We start from the raw sequence: 13,540 nt of genomic DNA, 5'->3' as shown, positions 1-13,540 counted from the left end.
GAAAGCAAGAAGCTTCTGTTGCCAACAGCAGAAAGCCTGAGCAATAATTCTGTAAGAAAGCAGCAATGGAGCCAGACAGAGGAACATTATGGAAGTTTAGCTGAGTCCTCCTGTCCCACGGCCCATTGGACAGCGTTTCACTTTCTGCATTTTTACATCATTAGCTCATAAGCTAATGTCTTGGTAATAGATATGGGGAGGGGACAGATGCAGAAATGTTCTATATTATTTTTAATGGCATTTAAGACACACCAATTATTCTGCAGGTTCATTTAGCACCTAATACTAAAGACGCATTCATATATTTCTAGAAAGTAATATAATCTCAGCATCTCTAAAAATACTCCTGCTAACAACCCCTGTGCAAGAGACATGGAATACGGTCATGAAGGTGCCAGCCAACAGTGGGGACCAAGTGAATTATCAGACTCGACCAGCTCCCTAGCGTGCCCACAAGCAAGAACAGACAGCCTATCTCACTCAGAGGGAAGGTATCACTGTCTTCTGCTTGCATATAAAGTGGATTTGTGAGATCTGTTTAGGTGCTACCCACTTTTTGCCTCTCATCAACAGCAGGGACATAGGCAAGTTCAGAGGATTGTTGTCCCATTCTGCTTTCTTTTAGGACACTTCACCTACGGTTTCTTTCAATGCCTCAACCTTAAGCTGGCATATGAAATACTGCATCTCTTCTGTTTTTCCAAAGAAAAAAAAAAAAAATCAATTTTTTTCCTTCATTTTTACATCTACTTTGGCTATACCACCCCAATAGTTTCTAGCACTCGGTTCTCGAGTCATTACTAGGAATGAGTGAATTGTTAACATTAAAAACTGCTTCTAGGCACAGCTGTGCTGCGATGCCAAGTGCCTTGTGTCCCACCCTGCCTGGGCACCTACAATTCCTAATGAGACAGAGACTGTCCCACACCTGGATACGCCACCACTCTAAGACACTCTGCCTTGGCTGCCTTCCCACTCAGCAAAAGCAGCAGCATCTTAGAACTCAGCTATATCATCATGCCTGATAAAGTGCCCCTTCCTCCTACATTTTCATCAGCAGTAAGAAGGAAGCACACACAATCTTCAGAATACCACAGAAGGACCAAGTTCTCTTCAGAGCTTCTCACAAAATTGCTGCAGACTTCTTCACACATCAAGAGATGCCACTAGCCAAGAACAGCAGCGTAGGCAATTTCAGCTCATTACTGTCAGTTTGTATCTTCTCCTTGATTCCATCCCTCAAGCCAGTTTAGTGCATCTGAAGGCAGTAAGGTCCAGCACAGCTCCGTGGATGCCAGTTAGGAAGCTTAGATTTGGTTTGGCTTCCCTGCCCACTCCCCCAATCCTTTAATTAGATAGATTAATTCCTTGGCTCCAGAAAAGATCAACCTTTTAGACTATTGGCTTCTTATTCTGACATTGAGAAAGTGGAGTGCTTGGAAAAAGCTAGCTTGAAGCAGGTAGTAATGCCACTTTCCCAGGGCAGTCAGAAGGAGCCTCTTAATCAAGTTTTCAAGACACCTCCCCTGCAACAAAACACTTTCCCAGGCTCAAGGGGCAGCAGAAAACCCCCCCACATTCTCTGAGCAGCTTCAGATCAAAAAAAAACCTGAGCACACAAGGTCTGCACGTCCATGAGAGTTACAAGTTAATAGGAATTTATTAAAAACCTTCCCCAGATAGCATATTTGAGATAGACAAACATGCTTCAGCTTATCCGATACAAAACGTAAGTATGTTTGGGAAGCACAAAGCAAAATAAGTCAGCGAAAAAATGTGTTATTTTCAGTGACTCATTGACCCCACCTGCAGAACCCCTTTCAAATCTCTCACACAATGGACCTTCCAACTTCACACAGATAGAGGAAATGAAAAAAGAAAACTTAGGGGAGGGAAGGAAGAAATCAATTTAACTTTTAACATTTCTTAGATGCAATAAAGGTCTCAGCCATGTAGTTCTATTAAGTTTCTGTGTGGACTCTTGTAAGATGTATGTGGAAAAGCCTTCACTGGGTTCACTGCATGAGACTGAAGAAAATGCAGACAATATGAATTTGAACTTTAATCTTTTTCTTTCCTGGAAAGCCATCTTCAAAAAAAGTGTTTAAATAAACTATATATAGATGCTGGCAAGTTGCAAGGCTGAATACAAATCTCTGATCCAATACAAACATTTTGCCACTCAGCTCATGGGAGTGCACAGCAGCATCCAGGTCTCCCAAACTGAACCGCGGCACGGCTATACATCCGCACGGCTGGCACTGGTATTTCTAATATCTGTGAAGCAAGTTTGTAAGCTTATCAAACCCAAAACACAGAAGACAAAAGCTTACAATAAACAAGGATGAAAAAGAAAAGATTAGGGTGTAAATGACAAAGAAAAATGAGATTAAAACGTGTGGTGTACAACATAGGTGGAGGAAAATTACCACAGGCATGTTTGAATACAGTGTAATAATTTTTTTCATGCAGATGCTGGATGGTCTAGACATACTTTCAAACAACATTCCTGGTAGTTAATCTCTCAATTCTGCTAGCGATTTGACAGGTTTGTAACACTACAAACAATTTTTATTATGTACTTATCTTTCCCTCCCTCCTCAAAAAGGAAATCAAGTGTGTAAAGTGCATTTCGTATCATTTGTGAGCATGATCCCCTCCTGACTTAGGAATGTGTCACACATTAACATTAATGGGCAACTGCAGACATGCAGAAAGAGGGGAACAGTCATTGCGATTTCAGCCTTGTACATATTATTTATACTCCATGAAGTTTTTCTTGCCTACCATCTGTTCCCCTAGGATTGGACAAGCAATAACCACTGAGAAGAATTAACCTTCTGCCTACAAAATATTCATTTTATCCCCCCAAACAGTGAAAACCCAATGTTCAAAAAGTGAAAGAAAAAGAAAAGATGGCAACCTTAGCAAGCAAAAAGAGAGTGTTTTTATATGGAGGAGGCACAAAACTCTTATAATATTTTGTGAAAGCAGAACTACTAAGATTGGAAGGATAGCGAAATAGGTAGCTAACAGGCCATGAAGCATTTGACCACCTTCTTTCATTTATACTCAAATTAGCATGGGAAATTAATAATTTCTTTGGCTTTAGTTTTCAAGGCCAAATCTCAACTTCTGTTAGTGTATACACACCCTTCATAAAAAAAAAAAAATCCAGCATGTCAGATCAAGGATTTGCTCACCAGGATAATTTACATTTTTCAGTGTCAAGGTTGTGGGGGAAGGTTTGTTGGTTTGGGTTTTTTTCTAAGAGGAAGTGAAGTTAGGAGGTCTGAAAAAATCAGAAGTAGCCGTTGTAGGAAAGCAATGTTAATACAAGAAATACTGAACAAACAGTTGAAAAATTTTTAAAGAGGAAGTTCGATCGGTTGAAATACACATTATCTGATTACATGTCCTTGTCTATAATCAAAAGTCTTTTGGCCTTGATAAAGTAAGAGAAACACCACTTAAATTCTTATAAAAGTCACATTGCTTCCTGGCTATCACTGAACAATTTTCCAGCTTCAATCTGGGTTTATAAAAAGTTTTCCTGAAAGTTTTGGCCATCATAACCACTTCACAACACGGTTGTTTTAAGTAGTGCTAAAAATACTGAGGGTGGGAGGAGTAGTATGGGAAAAGATGACTTCACAAGTCACCAGAGAGCATCACACACACACTTGTAACTTAAGTGATAAGATGCAAAGGATAGGGGAATCCAGCCATAATATCCCTCCCTGACACCCCACCACTGGAGGAGTCACAGCTGTACCAGCCCCCTCCATGAGCAGCAAATTCATCAGTTTGCCACAGGAAATCCTGCGACAGCCTCAGATCAGCATGACCTAGTTGGGCTCAGGCAGGTAGATAAAACTCTCAGATCCCCTCACAGATTCATTTCAGCAGGAAACACGTGCCACCCTGAGCTTCATATCCTTTTCGACAAGGACATATTACCTGATGAGGCTGTGAACTGGACCATCTGCTGTAGGAAGGAGCACCAGAAGTCTTGTTGGCTGTAGTTCTCTGCAAAATAAAAGACAGACTTGTCAAATATTCACACACATCTTCATCACATACACAGTCATCTTCACCAATCTCAACCATGTAAACTCCCATAGTAAAAAAAAAAAAAAAAAAAAAACAAACACTAAGCAAAAACCTCAAGAAACAATAAATATGCTACTGTAGCATTAAAATCAGAGGTGAAAGTTTGCTTAATTTTCTACCAATGCTCTGTTCAGCTTTGGACCTCAGAACCTCAGTTTTCCCCTCAAGTTCTGCATGTCACCTAGATTACAAATTTAAGTGCTGAGCCCTAAACTAAACTGGTGCTGCAAAGCTCTACCCTTCAGCCAGGTAATTTACTCAGATTAAGCAAATATATTCTAAAATTCACATATATTCCAGAAAGGCATTATTAAAGGGGTTTGTCTGCCTGTTGTGGGAAGTTATATCTGTATTTCTCCCTAACTCAGTGATGCTCCATTCCATACTTCATACTAGTTTCATAAAAGCTATTCTTTAACTCATAGGAAATAAAATTATTCTTTCAGAATCACTTCACCTTACTCAAAAGTGAAATATAGATATTTTTAGAATAGGTAATAAATGAGATTAGTTATTTACTAACTTATTTTTGAAGAAAAAACACAATCTTCATGATTTATTCCTATACTTCTTTCATCCACTTACGTATATTTGTCTTCTGAAGCACCAAGAAAAAACACTGTACTATGGACTTTCATATCTGTATCATCTTTCCATATCCACACCATGTGTGTCACATGCAGATCTTATAATCAAACTTGTTTTGATAATTGCAGAAGTATCAATGCAATATGGCGTCTACTAAAATACCACCAGTTATTTTAATACACATTATCCCCGGTTTCAAAATCATTTTACACCATGAACTTCTACACCATTTACTCCTAGTTTAGGCTAGAGCCTAGCATGACACAGAGCTCCTTCAAATCCACTCCTCACATATGTGAATTTAGTGCTTCTAAGAAATCCCCCAACCCCCCCCACACCACATACACCTGCAAGATATTTAGCTAATGAATCACTAATATATTGTGCAAGCTCAGGTGTTACAGAAACCCTGGGACAACAAGGCTAACTGTATCAGGAAGATCAGGTAGATTTGATTTACCTACTTGTGAAATCTGAATTCAAACAGGCTTTCCAGACATGAGATACTAATTTATCAGTACACTGTATCACCAGCAGGATGCTAATAGGGGGATGAATTTATATTTGAACCATATGGATATAAATTATATTAAAAAAAATGCAAGTAAGACAATCCGTGTGAGATTTATACCACAATGTACTATACTCTTTGTAAGTATGAAAATAAATAGCTTATGGCTTTTAGCACCCAAGGATATAGTACATTTCTACGCCAATTATAACCACTAGGGCTTATGCATCATTACATATTCTAAAGCTAGTATGTCATTCCCACTAATGAGAAACAGCCTCTGTTGTAATTGTGCTTTTGCATTACTCTATCAAAAAGCAGTTATTTCACAAGTTTAATTATTAACATTTTTGTATAGTGTATTTAGCTTCTACTAGACAGCCTCAGAAGGATAGGCATTTTTAAATAAACAGATACGCTGCGCAACAGAATAACACCTTCTTTTGATAAAAACTTCAGAAAAGACAAACTGCACACAATGCTGACTTCAGCTTTAGGAAGAGTTTTGAAAACTAGCTCCACCTGCTTCAGAAGACAGACTGGTCCATCTATGGATAACGAGATAGCTGGAGTTTTTATGGCAGTTGTTCTCCAGCAAGACGTCTTTCTACAAGCACCACACACCTTTCTTAAGTTATATATATAATGGATGTCTGCCTTTAGTATTGCCCAATAAAAACTGCATATTCCTCCTGTCTAAACATATAAATAGCAGTCTTTGGTCTCATTACTTACTCCAACACCTGTTACCTCTACTAGGTAGATTTCCTCTACAGCAATTGCTCTTTTGAACTATTCCATCTCAGTTTCAAGGACACGCCAAAGAAAGATATCCCACAAAGAAACAGTACCACAATATTACAGGGAAACAAGAGAACCTTTTCCAGGTCAGGCAACCAGGAGACAAATACCTCTAAAGACAAAGGCAGAAGATAATTTTTTGTTTAAACTTACAAACAAGAAAGGACCAGAGCCTCCATCTTCTAATTGGATTAAGAGGTAGGCATTAAATAAAAAAAAAAATAAAAAAAAAAAAAAAGTGTAAAAATAGTTCTATAGAAGGTTTAAGATCAGCATGTTTCACCTATCCTCCCAGGCTTTTTTTTTTCCTCCACAGATCAATGAGTAAGATCACTTGCATTTTTCAAGGGAATCAAAATATTAGGTTATAGAGTAAAGGCTTACAAATCTCACACACAGGAGCTTCTGTATCAGATCTTTTTGAGTAGATTCTGAAAGATCTGGAAAATACTGCCATCCGAGCAGCTCTCCAAATTCTAAGTGGCAACAGGAAAAAACCTGAAGACTACACCACATCCCCTACTTATCTCAGCAGTTAAAACGATTGAGACAGGCGACTTAAAAAAGTATGCATGAACAAACTCCAAACACACACCCACACACTCTCACTCCTATTTCATTGCAATCAGTAGAAATAGAACAACCACTTACCTCTAATAATGTGACCCTCCACACCTAGCAGCCAAAACCACACACTCTCTGCTGGCTTCATAGCTTTTCTGTGCAGCTTGCACCACAAAGGACACCTCAAAGGGTTGCATTTTCACGAGGTATTTTACCAGGGAGAACATGGGCTGAACTTAGTCCCTCGAGCCAAATCCCTTTAGCCAGTTAAAATCACCTTCCTCATCACTCTTCCTTTTGAGAAAAGGAGCTCATACGCAGAAGATTTAAGGACTCTCCCTCTGGCACAACTAGCACAAGCCCTGGACATAAACTCCTTCCCTGACGTTGTAAGGATCCCCAACAACATCGCTTGACACATCTAAACCAAGCAGCTCTTGACTCCCCGAGGACTCCAACAAGCCCCCGCTATCAGCTGCCTTTCACCCCCAGCCATTTTAACTTCCCAGCTCCTTTCTGCTCCCTGCAAGCTCTCTCTCAGCCATATGTAGGTACAAAAACCCCTCCCCCAACTATTAAAAACCAATTACAACTGACTACTCTAATTAGCTGCTCGTCCAAGCTGTTCCTTATATCCCTGCCCCTCCTCCTCATTCCCCCCACCTGTGGAGAGGTTAATCGCCCACAGCTGCAGGTGACCACCGGTTGCTTTCAAAAACCAATGAATTTCTGCTGAAAACTTCACAAAGATGTAACACTTTTCACAAAAGACTGCACTTTTGAAGGCAATAAAACTACCGACTGGACACGTGGGGTTTGGTATCTGAGATGGAAGTTGTGGGAAAAAATAAGAGAGTGAGGAAAGCTGGTGATCTGCACAGTGCTGCCCAGCCAACACTTGGGGTGAGAGGAGAAAATCTGAGGTAGGTTCAGGTGCAACGTGTGCTTCAAGCACATGGCTAGACCCAAACCTGAACATGAAGAGTGCTGATGAAACCTCAGACTGCTTCCAAAGCCCAGCAAGAGCAGGAAAGAAGTACTTTTCATAGCAATAAAGTGGCACAGATAAAAGAAGAGCAAATGATGCGGTGTCTGTGCAAATCTGCTGGCTTATATGCACTTTGCAGGAAAAGTCTTTTCTCAGAAGATTCCTGCTACTGAACACTGTATGTGACAAAGCAATAAGCCAGAAAAAAAAAAAAAAAAAACAAAACTTTTTGGAGAATACATGGAAATTTTAGTCCTTTCGCCATTAACCGTAGCAGACTGGGTGGGATGGGATGCTTTTTTTGAAGTACTGAGTTTTATTTCTTTTTACTTACTGAGCTTATTCCACAACATCGCAGTATAGAAAATGGCGAGTTATTAATTTCTATATACAAGTCAAGTAGAAAGGGTGCCAACTTATCCGATTCTATCTGATCAACAATAGTGCTTAGAGAATTTACAGAGTCTGAAATTTGAACCGGTAGTATCTCTTGAAACAACATAGACTTCATGCCTACACATCACTCCCTCCCTGCCCCTGGTCTGGCTCCAGACTGCCTTCGGCCTCGTTGATTCTCCGTGTGGGGTCAGTCCTTGCACACTCAGTGATACGAAATCCTTCACGGCCTCTTCCTCACAAACGTCACCTCGGGGGATCGGAGGAGGCAGCTCAGTGGCAGGGGGCTCTGTGCTCCCCATCTGGCCTCACGCCTGGCTCCATGGGGAGACAAACCGCGCTGAAGCCTGTTCGTTACAGATGTGCCGTTCACCCACGAAGCCATTTTCACTCCTGTGCCACAAATATACAGGATTCCTTGCTTTCTTCGAACATTTTTCAACATATTTTTTGCACTATTGCAACGTATTTTTCAACGATATCAGTGTTACGCTGGAAATTCATAGCTAGTGCTGCTGTAGATGTAAGACAAAACAAATTTCAAATACTTTAAAGATCCATGGTTTCTTCCACACCATAGAAGTAAAATTAATTTTCAGTTTCTCATTCCTCACAGTTAAAAATCCTCCATAACTGCCTGAAAAACTACCTGCTTTCTAGTGAGAATAGCAATATAAAATTCCAGAGAGAGATGGATTTACTTATTTTTTGGTTAGAAAAATGAAGACAGAAAAAGTTGATAATTAGATTAATAACAGGAACGTCATTTCATTACAGCTGTGCAGCAGTTTTTACCGTTCAGTGGTGAACATTGCTGATCATGGGGTTAGGACACAAAATGAAATATAGTGGTGTTGACAGCAGTGGAATGACAGTACGTGGCATGACAGCATGGTCTTCTCTTCCATGCAAAGGGCACATGGTGCATTCTTCAGCTAGCTTGGCAGCTGAGTGAATAGCATATGTCAAAGTCACGTCATTGTTTTGCAGTGATGAGATGATGCAGGAGAATCAAGTATGTTATGCCATATGAGTGTAAAATCGAGAAGAAAGCATTAAAAAAGAAGCAGATCTGGATACAGTGGTCAGGGTGTAAACTATAATTGAATTATGAGAGGCAGAGTTTGTAAGTTGTAAATGAAATACATTTATCAGTTGTGTATGAAAAAAATACACAGTGGGAAAACAAACTTTCCTCGAGACTGTTGCACAATGTCATCAGGGATTACTTCCTCTAGCTTACAGAAATCAATGTTATGACAGGAAGAGACAGAGAAGGAGAGATATTGACTGAGCTGTCAACCATAGGAGTACATCTCTCTGAACCTGTGGGTTTGGGCTTTGAAGAAGCAAATGCATTCAGCAGACATTTTTATAGGAACTCAGGCACTCAGCGTACTCACTTGCATATTATATCCACTGTCTACTCCTGGTCATAAACATAGTGACTCATAATTTTTGAGGTGAAATTGCTAAAAGTAGTATAATTTACCTATTACTCACCCCAACAATGGATTCTTGACAGTTTAGGAATTTGATATGGTCTCTGAACCACAGTGTAGGGGCTTGTCATGACACTGTGATTCCCCCTCTTTTTTCTCTTTGTCCACTCCTGTTCACCAATTTAATATAGGTATTTTGGCACCCTGGAAGGAAAAAAAATTCTGGACAAATCCAGGGATCAAAATACCCTCTCTTCAGACTCTCTTTACACTTACCAACCAGGAGTTTTTGTGTTAAACAAAACAAACTAAAAAACCCCACCTTCACTTCATGACCTCCCATATCCTACTTGATTGTTAAAACTAATAATGAACGCAATTGAAATTTCAAAGTAAATCTTTAAATGGGGATGAAGTCCACAAGACTTTTGTATCTGACAAAATGAATAAGAACTGATGTTAGAGATTGCGCTACGCATCTCAAACCACATCTACCTGAACAGAACTGGCTGGTCAAGCTCGGGCCAACGATACCGAAGCCATTAATTCCTTCTCTGTTCCTATTTGTATTGGCCAACAAAAGTGCAGTGTACTTGAATGACAAACAAGCTGAACAACTGTTACTGTTGGTGACAAGCAACAGTTTCTTTCTTAGGAATTTTAATATGGTGGAAGAACTTCTCTGTGGAGCTGTTACATACACCATGATTTACTGTGCAGACAGCACTTTCCCCCAGAGCCAGAGAATTGGAAGGTAAGCTGCAAAGAGATCAAGGAACAACCTTCAAGTCTTCCAGATGGAGTTGACATGAAGTTGGCATCCTTATGCCATAAAATGTACAGTTAAGAAATTGTTAGAAAGTCACCTGACTTGGAAACACACGATGATGAGGAGGAGAAATCACCTCAGCTGTGATGAGTGCAGAAAAGTGAAACGAGAATATGGAAACGTTCCATGCTTTGAGGTCACGAACTCTCTCGGGCACTACAGAGAAGGTAGGGGAGCACATCACAGCTATGTGAGAGATAATATAGTCGGGAAATGGATTCTTAAAAACCGGCTGTTGCTTCTGTGGAAAAAAGACCACAAGGTAGGAAGCAATTATAGTATTATATCAAGCAATGTTATATTATCAGCGATCAGTAAATTTAATCAGGTAACACAACAGTACTGTTAATACCAGGACATCTACTCCTATTGGAAGAATGCACAATGAAATATAAGATGCATTATCAGAAGAACTTGGAACATATGACATCATTTATGTACTTTGGACTCTCACCGTTTTGCCAAGCAAATGAAATGCTGGGGCATAGGACGTGTAGAGAACTATAAAAAAAGACAGTCTTGGTTATGACAGGCAGTGGAATGGGATTAGTTTTGTGGGACTGAAAGATGTAGCTTTCTTCAGAAGTTTGCACAGGTCTGCAAAAATTGAATTACCAGGTATATGTTGATTTGAGACAAAGGAATAACGCCAGGAATGTAAAAGAATTTCATAGTACTGAGAGCTGTTCTCTGCCAGCAGCTATCCTGAGAAAGATACCCGTCCCATTTAAAAAGCAGACAAGAAATATGAAAAGTGACCCAGAATCTTTGAGTAATATCAGGTCTGAGATGTTGAAAGATAATGAAGTGACCACATAGAAGACTGACACTGAGGAGGAGACCTTCTGAGATACACTATAGAGTATCAAGAATCATTAGAGGAACAAATGCGAATATAAAAACAATGAATGTTTTCATAAAGGTGTGGGGGGATCTTTCCTTCTTTTATTAATGTTCACCAAAGATAATAAGATTTCAGAATTATGCTTACATTGAAGATTATAATAAAGCCAGAAGAGAAAAAAAAGCCTTGATAAGACAATGCAAAAGACAATAGTGCAGAAATTGAAGTAAAAGATGGTGTACAGTAGATGTACTAATCAGAATACTTTACATGTATTTCAGTACTGGGAAGCAAGGACATGAATCATGAAGGTTCAGGAAAGTACAAAAATTAAAATCTTTATTTGCAAACAATGTCATCATCGAAAGGTGGAGGAGGTACTCTAATGATCTTTTTAATGGTGAGACAGATAAAAGTGAACAACAAAAGGCTATTTTCTAGATAAATGAGTCATTCTCAAAGGAATCAAATTTTTAAACTATGCAAAAGGCAATTAGAGAATCAGGAAAAATGCTGGCAATTCCTCCGAAATTATTAAGACCAGGACACAATAAGCTTAGTCAAATTTTTTACAACCTAATTTTGAAAACATTCCCAAGGAGTGGAAAGATAAAGGCACATTTTCAGTTTCAAAATATGGATGTATTGGTAATGTAAGAATTATTTGTATATTTCTTCTTATTACAAGCTCATAAATCCATCCTCCATACCTTGTACAGACTCATACTCATTGAACAGAGGAGACACTGAGATACAGCGAGTATTGCTCTTTGGCAAAAAGCATGACGTTCCTTCCCAAGATTAGTCACAAAAATTGAAAACAAGCAATCAATTTCAGTTAGATGTTGTCTCAGGAGAAAAAAATTGCTATGAACACAATTAAGGTATAATTTCTTAGAGGATTTAGGAAGAATATGCTAGTGGGTCATTGGCCTGCAGGGAGAGGACCTGACATCTTAGAAGGCCATAACACAAGCATGAAATTGTTTGTCTGATGTGCAGAAAGTTGAGGGTTTTCTAAGCAGGAAGACAATGAAATTTCTGCTCTGTTTCATAGCAACCCAATGCTAAGTGAAGAAGAGGACGAAGCCCCATTTTTTTCAAAGCAGTCCAGTCACTGGGAGAGTCTGGAGTTGGAAGGAACTGAAGCTATCTGCCTTGACTTCTGAGCAAGTGGCTACTGTAGGAAAGACAAGGAAGGAGCAAAAGGGTGTTTTCAGATCAATGAACGTTGCAAGAAAAATTCAAGCATATAAAATCAGCTATGTAATGGTAAGATTTTAAGCAAGCCTTCTGTCAGGCAATGACATGAGTTTGAAATGAGTTTGGTAGATTAAACACCTGGCAGAATCAAATAATACTACAAATTTGGGGGAGGAAAAAAAAAATCTATTATTTCCTACTTTGACCCTAATGACAGCTGGGAAATTTGTCTTTATACTCTTATTTTCCTAAAAAAAACCCTAAAAAGCCCCCAAAGTAAAAAAAAAGGGATCATTTGGCTAGATTAGCACCGATACTGCCTAATCACCAGCTGCGACAAGGAGCTGACAAAGTGAAGGGATGACGTTGTACTGCAGTTTGACTGTAGTCAGTGTTTGCATAATGTAACTAGCATGGGTGACAGCTGCTGTGACTGTGAAGCGGTACAAGGTTTACTACCTGTCAGCCACTACGGCAAACTCGCCGGGCTCCGGGGTCCATAAAGTACTCTCATTCTGTTGCAGACATTTATACAGAGAATTGCTGGGATTACAGTCAGCTGGCTGTTTTGCACAGGATCCACACCACCGCTGTTATTGCCCAAGCAGTGTGTTGGACACGATTTTTCTAGAGAGATTCTAGTAATCCAGATACGATCATTTTGCAAACAGTATGTTCATTTATCTAAAGGCTGTGAAATCTCTCCACCTGCCTCCCTCTTCTACCAGTGCAAGCCCTTAGGTTCTCCTTGTTCGAAACCCCTGTGCTTGCTCCCCGTGTTCAGCTTGCGCTCCCTCTCCGCCAGGACTATCACACAATCTAAGTCCCAACACCACAGAAGGTGAGACGGGCATTCAAATTTGGCTGTCACTGCAAGAGAAGCGATGCGAAATAGTGGCTACAGCAGCAATAACTGTGCAAATACATCATTCCAGCTTCTTCAGATGCTCCTCCCTGCACCGGGATCGAGGCGCACCATGGCAATAAATTCTTCTAAGAGCCCTTAAATCTATCACACTAATTGCTAAATGTGGAGTAGCCATTCATCTTTCCTGGTAACATTGCAATGCGTGAATTTGCTGTAAAATTATTTTTTTTTTTATTGTTTCCTTATGATTAAAGCATAAAATACAGGGAAAAGTAGCATCACTCTGCCTACTTCCAAGCTAATGCTGCTTTTTGAAACCTGGAGAGGAGTTCAGGGTGGAAAACATGAAAGATAAGGAGAACTGTCAACAGAAAGGGACATATACTTCCCTGA

General features: G+C 39.7%; 1 protein-coding gene across 4 annotated transcripts in view; it reads right to left on the bottom strand.

The window, feature by feature from the left end:
• Positions 1–13,540, bottom strand: part of RBMS3 (RNA binding motif single stranded interacting protein 3) — a 721,589-nt gene that overhangs the window by 611,868 nt on the left and 96,181 nt on the right. For all 4 annotated transcript variants that reach the window (XM_042806473.1, XM_042806470.1, XM_042806471.1 and 1 more), the window contains exon 3: positions 3,961–4,029. In XM_042806473.1, the coding sequence (XP_042662407.1) occupies positions 3,961–4,029 (69 nt within the window). The remainder of the gene's footprint in view (positions 1–3,960; positions 4,030–13,540) is intronic.

Source organism: Tyto alba, unplaced genomic scaffold (assembly GCF_018691265.1).
Source record: "Tyto alba isolate M040663 unplaced genomic scaffold, T.alba_DEE_v4.0 Super-Scaffold_46, whole genome shotgun sequence".
Classification (NCBI taxonomy): domain Eukaryota; kingdom Metazoa; phylum Chordata; class Aves; order Strigiformes; family Tytonidae; genus Tyto; species Tyto alba.
Note: the sequence above shows the minus strand (reverse complement) of the source record. Positions and strands in the feature narration are given on the sequence as shown.